This window comes from Elephas maximus, chromosome 3, assembly GCF_024166365.1.
Source record: "Elephas maximus indicus isolate mEleMax1 chromosome 3, mEleMax1 primary haplotype, whole genome shotgun sequence".
Lineage (NCBI taxonomy): Eukaryota > Metazoa > Chordata > Mammalia > Proboscidea > Elephantidae > Elephas > Elephas maximus.
In genome coordinates, this window is record NC_064821.1 from 97,486,671 (window position 1) to 97,504,272 (window position 17,602).

The 17,602-nt window shown below is 40.7% G+C and overlaps 1 protein-coding gene across 5 annotated transcripts in view; it reads left to right on the forward strand.

Annotated features, from left to right (window-relative positions):
- Positions 1-17,602, forward strand: part of TCEANC2 (transcription elongation factor A N-terminal and central domain containing 2) — a 66,399-nt gene that overhangs the window by 12,812 nt on the left and 35,985 nt on the right. For all 5 annotated transcript variants that reach the window (XM_049879314.1, XM_049879313.1, XM_049879315.1 and 2 more), the window contains one exon: positions 10,025-10,166. In XM_049879314.1, coding sequence (XP_049735271.1) covers positions 10,025-10,166 — 142 coding nt within the window. The remainder of the gene's footprint in view (positions 1-10,024; positions 10,167-17,602) is intronic.

The window sequence follows — 17,602 nt, forward strand, 5'->3', positions numbered from 1 at the left end:
TGGGGTAGATAAATAAGAAATTGTTCTAGCCCTCAAGTTGCACATAGTCTAGGGGGAAGACAGTCTTATAGATCAGTATATGCAGAAAGCATAGATGCAGTACCAGAAATCTGTACAGGTTACATAGGGACCCAAAAGGGAGTGTGGTCAAATGTAATGGTGAGGAGAGAGGCAAGAAAGGAAGATGGTCTTAAAAAATAAATAGGTGCTGCAAGAAACCAAAAGAGACCTATATAAGTGGAAAAACATATCTCGCTCATGGATAAGAAGACTTAACATTGTAAAAATGTCTATTCTGCCAAAAGCCAGCTATAGATACAATGCAATTCTGATCCAGATTCCAATGACATTTTTTAATGAGATGGAGAAACAAATCAGCAATTTCATATGGAAGGAATAGAGGCCCCAGATAAGTAAAGCATTACTGAAAAAGAAGAACAAAGTGGGAAGCCTCACTTTACCTAATTTTAGAATCTATTATACTGCGACAGTAGTCAGAACAGTCTGGTACTGGTACAACAACAGATACAGAGACCAATGGAACAGAATTGAGAATGCAGACATAAATCCATCCACATATGAGCAGCTGGTATTTGACAAAGGCCCAAAGTCAGTTAAATGGGGGAAAAGACAGCCTCTTTAACAAATGGTGCTGGCATAACTGGATATCCATCTGCAAAAAAGTGAAACAAGACCCATACCTCACACCATGCGCAAAAAGGAACTCAAAATGGATCAAAGATCTAAATATAAAATCTAAAACGATAAAGATCATGGAAGAAAAAATAGGGACAACATTAGGAACCCTAATACATGGCATAAAACAGTATACAAAACATTACTAACAATGCAGAAGAGAAATTAGATAACTGGGAGCTCCTAAAAATCAAACACGTATGCTTATCCAAAGACTTCATCAAAAGAGTAAAAAGATTACCTACAGACTGGGAAAAAGTTTTTAGCTATGACATTTCTGATCAGCATCTGATCTTTAAAATTTACATGATACTGCAAGTACTCAACTACAAATAGACAAATAACCCAATTCAAAAATGGGCAAAGGATATGAACAGGCACTTCACTAAAGAAGACATTCAGGTAGCTAACAGATATATGAGGAAGTGCTCAGCATCATTAGCTATTAGAGAAATGCAAATCAAAACTACAGTGAGATTCCACCTCACCCCAACAAGGCTGGCATTAATCCAAAAAACACAAAATAATAAATGTTGGAGAGGTTGTGGAGAGACTAGAACACTTAGACACTGCTGATGTGAATATAAAGTGGTACAACCACTCTGGAAATCAATTTGGTGCTTCCTTAAAAAGCTAGAAATAGAACTACCATATGATCCAGCAACCCCGCTCCTTGGAACGTATCCTAAAGAAATAAGAGCCTTTACACAAACAGATATATGCACACCCATGTTCACTGCAGCACTGTTTACAATAGCAAAAAGGTGGAAGCAACCAAGGTGCCCATCAAGGGATGAATAGATAAATAAACTGTGGTGTATTCACACAATGGAATACTATGGATCAATAAGGAACAATGATGAACCTGTGAAACATTTCATAACATGGAGGAATCTGGAAGGCATTATGCTGAGTGAAATTAGTTGCAAAAGGACAAATATTGTATGAGACCACTATTATAAGAACTTGAAAAATAGTTTAAACAGAGACGAAAATATTCTTTGATGGTTACGAGAGTGGAGAGTGAGGGAGGGAGAGGGGTTTTCACTAATTACGTAGTAGATAAGAACTATTTTAGGTGAAAGGAAAGACAACACACAATACAGGAGAGGTCAGCACAACTGGACTAAACCAAAAGCAAAGAAGTTTCCTGAATAAACTGAATGCTTCGAAGGCCAGCGTAGCAGGGGCAGGAGTCTGGGGACCATGGTTTCAGGGGACGTCTAAGTCAATTGGCATAATAAAATCTATTAAAGCATTCTGCATCCCACTTTGAAGAGTGGCGTCTGGGGTCTTAAACGCTAGGAAGCAGCCATCTAAGATACATCAATTGGTCTCAACCCACCTGAAGCAAAAAAGAATGAAGAACACCAAGGACACAAGGTAATTACGAGCCCAAGAGACAGAAAGGGCCACATGAACCAGAGACTACATCAGCCTGAGACCAGAAGAGCTAGATGGTGCCCGGCTACAACCGATGACTACCCTGACAGGGAACACAACAGAGAACCCCTGAGGGAGCAGGAGAGCAGTGGGATGCGGACTCCAAATTCTCATAAAAAGACCAGACTTAATGGTCTGACTGAGATTAGAAGGACCCCGGAGGTTATGGTCCCCAGACCTTCTGTTAATCCAAGACAGAAACCGTTCCCCAAACCAACTCTTCACACAGGGATTGAACTGGGCTATGGGATAGACAATGATACTGGTGAAGAATGAGCTTTTTGGATAAAGTAGACATGTGAGACTATGTTGGCGGCTCCTTTCTGAGGGGAGATGGGAGGGCAGAGGGGGTCAGAAGCTGGCTGAATGGACACAAAAAGAGAATGGAGGGAAGGAGTGTGGTGTCTTATTTGGGGGAGAGCAATTAGGAGTATATAGCAAGGTGTTTATAAATTTTTATATGAGAGTCCAACTTGATTTGTGAACTTTCACTTAAAGCACAATAAAAATTAAAAAAAAAAATACCAACTCTTCAGACAGGGATTGGACTGGACTATGGGTTAGAAAATGATACTGGTGAAAAGTGACCTCCTTGGATCAAGTAGACACATGAGACCATGTGGGCAGCTCCAGTCTGGAGAAGAGATGAAAGGGTAGAGGAGGCAGAAGCTGGCCAAATGGACACAAAAATAGAGAGTAGAGGGAAGGAGTGTGCTGTCTAATTAGAGGGAGAGCAACTGGGAGTATATAGCAAGGTGTATATAAGTTTTTTTTTTTTATAAGAAACTGACTTGGTTTGTAAACTTTCACTTAAAGCACAATACAAACTAAAAAAATAGTAAATAGGTGGTTGTCATAGGTTGAAACAAAAAAGAGCATCCCAGGCAGAGGGTGTGAAATACTGTGGTTTATTGTATTATATTTTATTTTCTGTTTTCCCATTGTACTTTAAGCCATGGTATTTTTAGGAAGCTGCAGATAGTTTGGCATATCTGAAGCGAAAGATGAGGCTAAAAAAGATGTTAGGAGCCAAGGCATGGAAGGCCTTTTATGCCATGTTAAAGAGTTTGGACTTTGGTATATGTTGGAATGTTCTGATGTGGAACACTTAACCCATTCCTACCGTGTAGGAATGCAGGGTAAAAAGTCTCAAATACAGAGCTGACCCTGAACGCAAAAAAAAAAAAAAAAAAAAAGGGAGATCCCAGGTGTCAGGAAGAGAGAGGAAACCCAAAGGCAGAGCTGTAAGTGGGAGCTGAAGCCGGATAGTCCTAGGAATATGGCAACCAGATATAATGCTTAGGGGCTGGGGCTTTAAGGCCAGTAGGGGGTCAAATCGATAAGGCCTCAGGCAGTGTGATGTAGGAAATTGGAACTGATCCTCCACATCAAGCTCGGAGTGAAGACAAGGCTACCGTGTTTGTGAAAAAGGAACTAGAAAAATTCTACAACTGTTCCAAGGAAGCAGCATGAAGATTGTAATCTTCTTGGTGTGTTAGATGGAAAAAAAGTTGAGTATAATAAATTAGAGCCACGCACTTACTACTGTGTGTGGTTATACACATAGTTCAAGTTTATGCTATATGCAAAGCTGAAAAATTTAACATAAAATCTGGTCCAGAATTAGGGAAATCCAAAGGCCTTGGCAAAGGCAAACGTGAAATTTCCCTTTTAAGACACTTCATAACCTAAGGTATTCATGACTCCCATGGAAAACTATTCCCATTAAAGATGAACTCAGGGTCGAACATTACAAATGCTACAATAAATTGAATTACCAGAAGGGAGAATGCGCAAGTAATGGAAATTTGTGTCCAAAGAAATGGGGACAGTCTGAACAAGACCTTAATATTTAATGTGTTTAAAATGTTCAGAGACAAAGAAAGAATAGAAACTCATAAGAATGGGATAGTATGAAAGAAGAATGGGGAAGAGAACTTGTCCAATGAAAATATACATTTGTTGAAGCAGAAACACATTAAATAGCTACCAGCTGTAGCTACAGAGGGGAATAGTGAGTTGGAAACTAGATTTGAGGAAATCACTCCAAATGTATCACAGAGAAATGAAAAGATAGAAATATGAAAGAAAACAGACATGAAGGATAAAGAAGCCATGTACATTTCTAATAGGGGTTTTTGAAGTAGAATCTTATGAAAACGATACAGGTATTGATTTCATTGAGTGTACATCTTAAAATTCCAAGGTTAAACTCTAAAATGACAGTAATAGGATGTATAACTTCAAACCATCAAAGAAAAAAACAAGACTAAAGAGAGTCTGTTAAATAGAAGATAAGAAAAAAAGAAAAGTATGTCCAGTTATATCAGTAATCATAATAAATACAAACTGATGCAACATGCCTGTTAAAAGATATTCTCAAATTGGATGGGCAAATGGAGCAAAATAAAGCAGCCACAGGCTAGCTAAAGCATGTGGTGCGGTGAATTACTTAATATGGCCTTTTTTTTAGCCATAGCCTTTGTAACTCCCACAAAATTGGGTGGGTCTATGCAAATAAGACTGTGTAGTTTAAAGTCAGGAAAGGTGTGCATCAGGGTTGTATCCTTTCACCATACCTATTCAATCAATATGCTGAGCAAATGATCCGAGAATCTGGACCCTCTGAAGAACAGGGCATCAGGATTGGAGGAAGATCATTAACAACCTGCGTTATGCAGATGACACAACCTTGCTTGCTGAAAGTAAAGAGGACTGGAAGCACTTACTGATGAAGATCAAAGACCACAGCCTTCAGTATGGATTATGCCTCATCATAAAGAAAATAACTGGACCAATAAGCAACATCGTGATAAACGGAGAAAAGATTGACGTTGTCAAGGATTTCATTTTACTTGGATCCACAATCAACGCCCATGGAAGCAGCAGTCAGGAAACCAAAAGACGTATTGTATTGGGCAAATCTTCTGCAAAAGACCTCTTTAAGGTGTTGAAAAGCAAAGATGTCACCCTGAAGACTAATGTGCACCTGACCCAAGTCATGGTGTTTTCAGTTGTCTCCTACACGTGTGAAAGCTGGACAGTGAATAAAGGAGATGAAGAATAATTGACATCTTTAAATTGTGGTATTGGCTAAGAATATTGAACATACCATGGACTGCCAGAAAAACGAACAAATCCGTCTTGGAAGAAGTATAACCAGAATGTTCCACAGAAGAAAGGATGGTGAGACTATGTCTCACATCCTTTGGACATGTCGTCAGGGGGATCAGCCCCTGGAGAAGGACGTCATGCTTGGTAAAGTAGAGGGTCAGTGAAAAAGAGGAAGATCCTCAACGAGATGGATTGACACAGTGGCTGTGACAATGAGTTTAAGCATAACAATGATTGTGAGGATGGTGCAGGACTGGGCAGTATTTCGTTCTTTTGTACATAGGGTCCCTATGAGGTGGAATTGACTCGATGACACCTAACAACAACAACAACATGCAGATAAGATGTTTGTGACCCACCAAGAGGATCGGACAGCCTGCTAATAATGCAAATAAGGTGCATGGAACTCTTGTAGGGGTGGGACTGTGCAGATAAGGTGTATGGAACCCTAACAAGAGGATTGGCCATTCCACTAGGCTTAAAAGGAGCCAGTCTCAGAAGGGAAAAGGGGGACCTCACTACCATGAAGGAAGAAGAGCTAGAAATGGAGTGCATCATTTGGACCTGGGATCCTTATGCTGAGAACCTCCTAGATCCAGGAGACAGAAAAAGCTGTAACACCAGAGATGGTAGGAGGAGGTGGCAAACATGGCAAAGTCCAGCGGCAGAGAGACAGCAGCAGCAGAACTAGGAGACCAATGCAAGATGACTGTGGTGGGCTTCCCAGCCTTCTGAGTGAGGCTGCTACCGTGAGCATGCCAACCCCTGGAGCTAGAGAGCTGAACGTCTTTGCGTAGGAGGCTCGTTGTTGGAGCGGGATGCCTCCAGGCACTTATCGACAGAGCTAAAAGAGCTTTGTAACACTTGCCGGAGCAGGGCAGAGGCAAGGTCAAGGGCTGAAGGCCGAGAGATGCCTGTTGTGAGGGGCTGAGAGGAGCCTGTCCCGAGGGGGGTGAGGGGATGTCCCGTATGGCTGAGAGGATCTGAGAGAGCTGTTCTGCACTGAAGAAGGGAGACTTTGCCCCATGCTTCCTGATCCTGAGTTGTAGCCTGTTGATTCGGATCCTGAGATGTAACCTGTTACTGCCCTAATAAGCCTCATACCTGTGAGTATGGTTTGTGAGTTCTGTATGGCCAATGCGACAAATTATCAAACTCAGCAAGTAGAGAGTGCCTTAGCAGGAACAGAGGGTGTCAGAATTGGTAAGAAGGTTGGAGGGTGGAGTTATGTTTGACCCCCACCTCATAGGAATCAGTTTTGGGCTGATGCTCATGGTGACTCTTCCCCTGCCCCTTCCCCCTTGTGAAGTTAGACGAGGAGGACTGATGACAACAGTGCCAAATCATTTTTACAAGTATAAAAACCAAAACCAAACCTTTTGCTGTCAAGTGAGTTCTGACTTACGGTGACCCTATAGGACAGAGCAGAACTTCCCCAGTTGGGTTTGCAAGGCTGTAATCTTTATGGAAGCAGATTGCCACATCTTTCTCCTGCGGATTGGCTGATGGGTTCAAACTACCAACGTTTTGGTTAGCAGCCGAATGCTTAACACTGCACCACCAGGGCTCTATTTAAAGCATAATACACCAGAAAGTTTGAAAGTAAAGGGATGGAAGACAATTTACAAAAGAGCTGTCATAGGCATTAGTTTATTGGATCAATGTTATCAACATTAGGTAGATACAGTTTTAAAATTCTAAGGCATTTGTGTGTAGAAATAATGGAACACTTTAAATAGAATTCTCACCTTCCATGCAGGAGACCCAGGTTTAATTCCTGGTCAGTGCACCTCAAGCACAGCCACCGCTTATCTGTCAGTAGAGGCTTGTGTGTTGCTGTGAGGCTGAACAGGTTTCAGTGGAGCTTCCAAACTAAGACTAGGAAGAAAGACCTGGCAATCTACTTCTGAAAATCAGCCGGTAATGACCCTATGAATCACAACAGTCCAATCCTGTTGTGTGTAGGGTTGCCATGAGTCAGGGCTAACTCAGCGGAAGCTAACAACAACTATTAAAATGGATGAACTGAGTTCATATGTATTAATATGGGTAAATCTAGAAAATAGACTGAGTGAAAAAAACAAGTTGCAGAGTATACCTTCCTGTTGAAAATATCCCTTTACTTGTTATTTGCCTATACATATATAATAAGTTTAATACTTATTTAATAAGTTTACACCTATTATTTATTAATTTATTTTTTGTACCATTTAACACTAATGATATTATATTGTAACAAATCATAAAAAAAAAAAAAGACTTTATCTCAATTTTAGCTGAGGCTCCTAAAGGCTGAGAACAAAACAATAGGTATCAAATGATATTCCCAAATGAGATTGTCCGCCATCTATGTAGAACCTGTGAAGGCAGTACATAAAGACCAGCTCTGGAATCTTTAACCCATCAGCCACCATAGGCTATAAAAAAGATTGAATTTAAAGGAAGAGAAGAGAAAAATTGGATAAAATGAGAGTGCTGTGGCATTTCCCTTGGAGAACTTGCTAGTCCCAGGAGTTGGTGGGCACAGAGACCAGAACTGTGCCTGAAAAAGTCTAAAGACAGAGTGACTGACTGATGCCAGAGAGAGAAGAGGTAGCTCCATTGGAAGGGCTGTTACCCTCAGAATTTTTCAGGGCAAAGCTGTGAGCAATAGTAGGAGAAAATGCTGGCTGATCTGAAGTTGAATTAAAGGAACGGGGCCCACGAAGATCCTTGGAAGGGGCAATGAGACCCCAACAGAGAGACTGTATCCAGTGGGTTGCCAAAAACTGGGGACTTCGGGTGGACTTGTAAGTGGCCGGCTGAAGAGGTATTGCCCACCTTGTAGGAACTGCAGGTGAGAACTACAGCTGGAGCTCAACAACGAGAGAGCGCCAAGGAACCACAAAAGTACCCCATAAGAGAAAAAGAAAGTCTGCTTTAAATACTTGCCAAGTATAGGGAGTAGGAAAACCTGTTTAGCATGGAATCAGAAGAGACAACAAGGCTTTTGCTGTCCCTTACCTCTCTTCCTTTTCCTAGCATTGACTCTGGAAAGGTCATAAACCAAAGCAAACAAGTAGACGGGAGAGTAGGAAAAACAAAGATGAGAAAATAGAAGAGTCATACGTGCCTGTCACCTTCCACCACAGGCTTCTGAAGGAGCCAAGGGAAGGAGATGAGACTTTTGGGGGATGACAGTGTATCAAATTATCACATGCATATAGAAAACATACAAATCATATGATGAATATTCACAAAGTGAACACATCTATCACCAGCACCCAGATCAAGAAACAGGACATTACCAGAAGCCCCCTTGTGCCCCCTTTCTGTCCCTAACCACCCCCCATTCCCAGGGCAATAACTATCTGAGACAAGATTGTTTGTTATTATAAAAACAACTTTATTTTTTGTCTCCCAGTTTCCTTTTTTTTTAAATTTTTTGTTGAAATAATTTCAAAACTAGAGAAAAGTTTTAACACAAGGCCAGCGAACTGAAGTCTACACTAACCATGACCTCATCTACCCTGAGACCAGAAGAACTAGATGGTGCCTGGCTGCCAGTACCTACTGTTCTGATCAGGAACACAATAGATGGATTCTGATAGAATGGGAGCAAAATGTAGAACAGAACTCAAATTCTTAAAAAGTCCAGACTTACTGGACCAGTTGAGACTAAAGGACTGCCAGAGACTATCGCTCTGAGATACTCTTTAAACCTTGAACCAAAATAGTTCCATAAGGTTATCTTTTAGCTAAATAACAGATTGGTTCATAAAATAAACTATCATCTGTGAGTACTGTGTTCCTTTAAAAAAATCATCTGAGACCAGACGGTCAACACTCAAGAGCAAAGACTTCTTTATAGAAGGCAAGGGGGCAGGGAAACTGAAGATTACTGGAAACAGAACAACCAGAATGAAAATAATGAGAAAGCTGACACACTGTGAAAAATGTAACCAATGTCACTGAACAAATTGTGTAGAAATTGTTAAACAGGAACCTAATTTGCTGTGTAAACTTTCACCAAAAACACAATAAAATATTTTAATATTAAAAAAAAGAAAACTTGTAACAGTACAAAGAACTTCCCTTCCCCTTTACTGAGATTCTTTAGGTGTTGATATTTTACACTTAATTGAATGATGCAAAACAACTGTAAGATACAGTAGTTTCTCTTGGAAGGGAAATGAGTTTGGTGAAGGATGCAAGGAGACTTAGACTTTGGTTTATTATTATTTTGTATGAAATAGCAAAATGTTAACTTTTTTCTCTGTTGCGAGTAGTGAGCTACTTTGTACCCTTTTATGTGTTTGAAGTATCTTTAAATACTTTAAATGAGAGAGTTTAAGTTTTATCCTCTAGGAAGGGGGGAACTGTTGAAGTGTGCTTTTTATTATTGAAATAAACATCTCTTTATGACATCTCTGCTCTCTTTCCTTGCCTATGAATTAAGATACTCTTAAGTGAGCTATAGGGTTGATTCACCTCAGCATCATTTTTCTTATCTTCTCATCCTTATGGCCTCTCACTGCTAAGTGCCCAGTGGTGTCTGACATGGTAAGATTAAAACTTGCACTTTCCCTAATAGATGCAACTCTCTGATTTGCAGTAAGCAGGACCTGCTTTTAAGCAATTACCCATCATTTGGGGCCATCATCCATGCTGTGCTTTGGCTCAGGTCATAATCAATAATTCATGTGTCAATAGGAGCCCCATTAGCTCAGGTGAAGGCAGATGTCTTTCTAATGAAAATTTCCATTTTCCAAATGACTTTTCTTTTTCCCAGAGAGTTGTGGTTGTAGAAGACATAAAAAGATGGAAAACTATATTGGAGCTTCCTGATCAAACCAAAGAGAATCTAGTTGAAGCCTTACAAGAATTAAAGAAGAAAATACCCTCTAGGGAAGTGTTAAAGTCAACAAGGATAGGTATGTTCATTCTGAATTTTATGAAACGTGTATATTTTGTCTCTTTCCTTTTTCCTTTCCCCCCTTACTCAAACATTTATTATCTACCAGCTTCTTAAACAGTATCGTGAAGGGCTATTGTTTAAAACATTCTCCATTGGTCATAGGCCAATACTTTTGTAATATACAGTAAAAATTACTAGGAAAAATGAAATGAAACTATATAAAATACAAGTCCAATTTTTTTATTATTAGATTCAACAGATACAAAATTACTCCATCCAATTGCTATAAAAGCTTCTAAGTGGTAACTCAGTTTCTACACATACCTCATGGGCTGCTAACTGGCAGTGATCTATGGGTAACATTTTGAGTAGCACCATTCTATTTCACAGGCTTTGTGCTTGATGCTAAGTGTGCAGAAATGACTAAGACATGGTTCTTGACCTCAAGGAACTTATGGCTTGGTAGAAGAGACAGGCATAGAGACAAATGGGAACTATTAGACATTGTAGATTATAAATAAAAACATACAAGTAATGTTCTGGGTACCATTCTAGCCTGTACAAGGTATATGTTGGCACGAAGGACAGAGCAGTCACTTAAACTTGGGGGGTTCAGAAAAGATTTCATAGAAGATATCTCAGTCGAATCTTGGAAAAGACTTGGCTTTTTCGTCTTGAGTGGAAATAACTTGCAAAGTGTGGTTTCTAAAAACAATGGTAGCAACACTACTGCTGCATCGTTTATTACAGCATTGGAGATATTTAAACGGGAAGTCAGGGACTGTGTTGAATTACCATTTTAGTACAGTACACAACTGTGAATAATAAGCCAGGGAGAGCCAACATGTGTTCCTCAAGCTGCTCCCAACTCCCCAGAGAGTCCAGGGCAGTCATTCACAGCTGCTGTTCTTGCCCTCACCGGTGCAGCCATTGCCTTCTCTGCCTCCCGTTGACCTCTTGTTCATGAGAAGCAGGAGAGGGAGCAGCTTCAGACTGGCGCTAACAGCTGGGAAGAGCTGTGTGGAATCCCCAGAGGGCTCCCCAAGAGTCTTGAGAGTTGCACCCCTGTAATATAAACCAGAATCTGAGAAAATTAGATGCTTAAAGAACATAAAACCCTATCACTGTAGCCAAGGAGATTCTCCCATCTGTGGCTGGATTTTCAGTCTTTATAGGTTGTGGTCACTAGAGGGCAATAAGACCATTCATATGAGCAGATAAGTTATTTCAACCAGTAGAGGGTACTAGTGATTAATATTTTATGATATGTGTATATGTACGTGTGTATGTATATGTTCATATTTAGGCGTACATCATAAATACCATGTATGATTAGATCTAAAATAACGTAATAGGCTGGAATTGTATACATTACAGATAATATTTTTTTTTTAATTATTTCTAGTTGGCCTTTCAGTACAGTTATGAGTGCTTTCGAGAATGGGTGTGTCTGATATTCAGAGATTTCAATTCAAGGATCATAACAACACCACAACGAGGGGGCTTGACTTAGGAGGAGCTGAAAATCACTCAGCTTTTGAGTCTTGACCCTACCTAACGCCTTCCCCAAACCTGAGGTTGTATGGAATATAGGGGTTTCTTGATTCCTTTATAGTTAAATCAGTTGCTATGCTAAAGATTTCACTTGGATCATTGTCTGAGAGTGTTTACATTCTTCATCCTTTAGCCTTCCTGCCTGTCCCTGTCCTGTGGGATGCAAGGGACAAATATTTACGGAGTACCTCCTTTGTGCTAGGAACTGTGCTGGCATAATAATGAAGGATGCAGATACTATTCCTGTCTTTTTGGAGCCTATAGTCTAATGGAAAGAGACAGTTTCACAAGACTATCATACAATGTGATGAGTTTTCTGATGGTGGGGAGAAAAGTTAGCCAAGTGAGTGTATGTGTTGGAAATAGGGGAAAGGATATAGAAGAATGTGTCAGGCAGGGGGTACATTATGTGAGCATGTACAGAGGCCTAGAGGTGGAAGAGAATGTGTACATTCCAGGAACTAAAATAAGTTTGGTGTGTTCGAAATGTAATATGCGAGAGGGTGTGTGGCAAGAAATAAGGCTGGAAAGACAGGCTAGGCTAGATGAAAGCCCATTGTAAGCTATTCAGAACTGTTTGGTCTTAGCATATGTATTCGTTATCTTCTCCTGCATAACAAATTACCCCAAAATTTAGTAACTTAAGACAATGTTTATTATCCCACACAGTTTTTCTTAGGGTCAGGAATCTGTGAGCAGCTTGGTGGTTCTGGCTCAGGTTTTCTTATGACATTTGGGTTTGTGGTCATCTGATGGCTTGACCAGGACTTGAGGATATGCTTCTAAAATGGCTCACTCACAGGTTACTGGCAGGAGACCATAGGTCTTTGTCATATAGGCCTCTCCTTAGGACTGCTCATGATATGGCAGTTGACTTTCCCCAGAGCAAGTGATCCAGGAGAGCGCAAGAAAACAAGAGAACAACCAAGATGGACACCATGGTTCTTTTATAACCTAATATTGGAAGTGACATACTCCCTCACTTCTGTTGTATTCTTTTGGTCACACAGATCAACCTGGTACAATCTGGGAGGCAATTACAGAAGGCTGTGAGTACCAGGAGGTAGGGATCATTGGAGGTTATCTTATAGACTGACTACTACAGTGTAAATTTCTTTTTATTTATCCTAGATATATTGTGCTTCCTGGACCTGCAGATTCATGTTCATTTGTAGAAAATTTATAGCCATTATCTTCAAAAGTGCCACTTTTCATTTTCTCGTCTCCCTTTTTGTGGAATTCTGCAATTAGAAGTATGTTAGACCCTATATCTTCCATATCCCTTAGCTTGTCTGTCATACATTTTATCTCCTGTCTTACAGCATTCTGGGTAATTTCTTCTAATATATCTTTTCCAAGTCATGAATTCTCTCTTCAGCATATTAATCTGCTAAATTAATTAAATTCAGAATTTAATTTGCTGTTTAACCCATTCATTGAGTTTATTTAAAAAATTCCAGTTTTCAATTTTTGAAGCTTCCTTTTTTTCTCTTCAGTCTGTTTCTTTTAAATGTTATTTGCCCATTCTTGTGATTATGCCCTTGATTTATTTAAACATTTAATGCATAGCTGTTCTGTATTCTTCATCTTATGATTCTAATATTTACAGCCTTTGGGGATCTAAATGTGTTGTTTATCATTTCTGCTGACTCTCATGGTGCTTGCCTTCCCATATGCTTGTTGATTTTTAACTGTGAGCTCATTATTTGATTTTAATCTATGGACATTCTGTGGGACTAAATTGGAGAAGCCTCCCTCTAGAGAGAATTTGCTACCTCTTTTGTTTCTGCTAGTAGTCAGGGGCCACCTCTGACCTGGAATATTTGAGCACACCTTTCATGGGTCCCAGCTCAGGATTAGTTCTCCCACCATACCACTGGCCCAAGGCTAAGTATTTTAGCCTCATTGCTACTGGCAACAACCTTTATCATAAGCCCACCCCCCCTTGAGCCTACCCTCTAGCCTCTGCCAACTTTTGTGGGGAGAAGGGAGGTGGCTTCTATCCAGGATCTAGTTGTACTGCAACAGGAGGGTAGCTTTAGTCTTCTATAAAATCTGAGAGTTTGGTCTTTGCAGTGTAATGAATTACTTAATAAGGCCCTTCTAGCCATGGTCTTTGTGACTTAAACGCAATGACTGAGTGGGACTTTGCAAATGAAGTATATGGACCTGTGATGGTTGGGGTCATGTGTCAACTTGGCTAGGCCATGATTCCCAGTATGGTATGGTTGTCTTCCATTTTATGCGTCGTGGATCCTGACCTCTACATGTTGATGAGGCAGGATTGGTGTAGGGTATGTCTTGGGTCGAAGCTTTGCAGGAGGGTGTGACTCAAGGCCCACCCTTACTCAAGTTACATCCTTCCCTGGAGTGCAGCCTACGTCTAAGGTTTATATGTGGATGACTTGGTGGGACTCACTCTCTCTGCATCTGGATCCCGTGTCCAGTTCATGATCAGTGATCTCCGGAGTTCCTGAGACTTGAGCCGGAGGCCTGCTATCTGACCTGCCAATTCTGGGATTCGCTGGCCTCCACAACCCCATGGGCCAGTGGCCTGTCATCTGACCTGATTTGCCAGCTTCTGCAGCCTTATAAGCCAGCAACCTGTGTTCTGAACTGCCAGTTTGGGTTCATCAGCCCCTGCAGCCACATGGGTTGGAAGAAGCCTATGCCTGACCCATGGATTTGGGACTTGTCAGCCTCCACAACAGCATGAGCCATTTCCTTTATATGGTTTGTGAGCTCTGTGGGATGTTAAAGCAAGTTAGGGAAGCCAAAGACGGGAGGGAGTACTGAAGGGAGAGGGAGTAGTTGATGTTAGGGATGATGGAGTGGTACAGCAGCTTGGAAAAGGTGGACATTTGGGACATCTTTAACCTCTACTTTAGAGGAACCAGCTTTGTGCTGATCCGTATGAAAGAAATTATTCATTTAGTCTTTATCCTAAGGATAATAGGTGGTTATTATTGAAGGGTTTTCAGTGGAGGAAGGAGATTCAGATTTGCATTTTAGAAAAATCTATCTGACCGTCATGTGGGAAAGGGTTGCAGAGAAGCAAAGCTAGAGGCAGGAAGCCCTACTAGGAAGCTACTGAACATCTAGATGAGAAATGAAGGTGGCCTGGTAAGGGTAGTAGTAGGGATGGAGAAATGTAGTTGGAATCAAGAGACGTAAATAGAATAAAATCCAAAGAACCTGCAGATTAATTGGATGTTGGGAATGAAGATGAAGGAGTGAAAGCTGAGTGAAACCAGATTTCTGATACGGGCAACCAGGTGGATGGCAGTACTATTAAGATAGGCAGCAGCAGGTTTGGAGGGGAAAATAATGAGTTCAGTTTTAGACTTATTGCACTAAAGATACCTGTGGGACATCTAAAAGGAAATGTCCAACAGGCTGTTTGATGTATAAGGCTAAAGCTGAAGAGATGTTGTAAATACAGATTTCGGAGTCGTCATCAGTATGTAATTAGAAATATATGGCTAAAAATAGATAAGCTTGCCAAGGGAGAGTATATAAGAAAAGCAAAGAGCCACTTCCAGAACGCTGAAGCCCACCAATATGTAAGGGACTTGTAGAAGGAGACTGAGAAATTGTGGCCAGAGAAAGAGAAGGGAAACAAGAGGGAATGCTGTCATGAAATACGAAGGAAAGAGTGTTTCCAGGGATTAATCAGCAGTGCCATGGTTGTCAAAGGGCCAAATAAGGTAAGTCAAAAAATTGTGCATTGGCTTTTGCAAAGCAATGTCATTAATGATCTTGGTAAGGACAGTTCCAAAAGTAAGGTTGGGGCAGAATCTTGAGTGAGGAGGAGGTAAAGAAATGAAACTGAAAATAACTCTACTAGAAGTTTGGTATTGAAAGAAAGGAGAGAGGGGGCGATATCAGCAAGAGAATGTGGGATTGAAGGAAGTTCTGATTTTTAAGATGGGAGAGAATAAAACATGTTTGAGTGCTGACATGCAGTAGAGTAAGAGAAGGATAACAGAGTAAGCTCCCTAAACTGTTAAGACTGATGAACAAGATGAGGATTAGGAGTAGCAAGAACCCTGGATTGCCATTCAGCCTGTTCTAGGTTCATTTCGTTTCATTCATTCAACATGCATTGAACACCTCCCATGTACCATGCCTTATACTGAGTGCTAGAGAATAACATATGGTCCATGTTTATAAGGAGCTCACTTTCTTTTTGGGGAAATAGGCGTATAGGTATACAATTATGATTGACATGTAAAAATGCTTAAATTAAGGGATGTACAATGGTCTGTGGGAATACAAGGGAGAGAGTGACTATTTCTGCTTGTGTAAGTTGGGAAGTGTTTTCATAGAGGTGGAATTTTGCCAGGTCAAAGCAGGATCAAGCTTATTTCAGGCAAACATCCTGGCAACAGCATGGCTAGAATCTAGGATGCATGGCTGGGATGGAAGAGTGGATAGAGATGGGACCTGATTACAAAGAAACTTAAAAGCTGCCCCCCTGGCCAGTGGAGACGTTATCCTAAAGGCCAGTGTGTGTTAGAACTCTGGTCCAGTGATGTGTCCCTAAAGAAAGGGTTCTGGGTTCAAATAAACTTGGAAAATACTGTGTTACTGTCTCCTCTCACTTGGAGATTTTCAGTGTACTTTATCATGTAATAGGCTGTGGGAAATTCCACAGTAGAGAAACCTGCTTAATTTTGTTTTGTCCACAGTTTCCCAAAGAACTCTTTTTTTTTTTCAAGAGAATATCTGTTAGCAGCCGATAAGCATTTCTACTTTGGAAAAAACTGCTATTGGAACCATTTAATGTATTTAAGCTAGGGAATGATGTGACCCGAGTTTTTGGTGGCCAAGAAAAGAATGTATAGGTAAGGGGAGAAACCGTAGAATGGGAGAACAGATAGACGGTCATTCAGACTTTCATTCAACTCATATTTATTGAATGCTTACTACATGCCAGGCTCTGTGCTAGGTGCCTGTGATCGAAACAGACAAAAATTCGTACTGGTCTGAAGCTTACGTTCTGGTGAGGGAGACATTCATCTAGTGAGGGAGACAAGAAATAAGGAAGAAACATAATAAGAAATTGTATAGTATTTTAGAAAATGGTAAGTGCTGTGGAAAAAAGATAAAGCAGGGCAGGTTGAGGGGGATGATGAATGTGGACGAGGCGGGCAGAAGTGGGCCTTGTTGAAAGAGTGACATTTGAGCAAAAGCCTGAAGGAGGTGAGGAAGTGAGCCGTAAGGACAAGTTATGGTTGTGGTCATTGAGGTGAGACATGGTGAAAGCATGGAGGACTGAGGAGGAGTGAAGAAAAACCGCTCCTTAGACCTGATCAGGGAGAATGGACCAGACTTAGAGAGCAAGGATTGACTGTGGAGGTGAGAGAGCAGGAGAAAGCCAGAATGCCTCTCACGGACAATTTTCCCCTTTAATTATCCTGCCACCTTTTCCAGATACTTTGCTTCTCTCCTTCCTTTCATGGCCAAAGTCCTTTAAAAATGATTGATACTCACAACCCCCATTACCTCCCCTCCCCCTTGTTCATTAAATCCCTCAGCCTGGCTTCCCACAGTCACTAGTCATCTCGCTCAGGACACCAGTGATTTCATCCTAGCCAAATCCTACGGTTTTGTCTTAGTTCTCATCTCTACAGAACTGTGAACTTGAGACCATCGATTACTCTCTTTCACATTGACATAAATGGCGCTGATCTGGTTGCCAGTTCTGTTATTCATTTTTTAAATGTTTGTTTCCTTCATAGCCCTTATCTCAGTTTGTAATTTCTCATATAATTATTGACTTCATTTTTTTATTTACTGGACAGTAACGCCATGTCAGCAGAGACCATGTCTGTTTTACTCACAAAACGTATTTCAAGCATTAGTGAGACACACAGCAGGGGCTCAGTAAATATT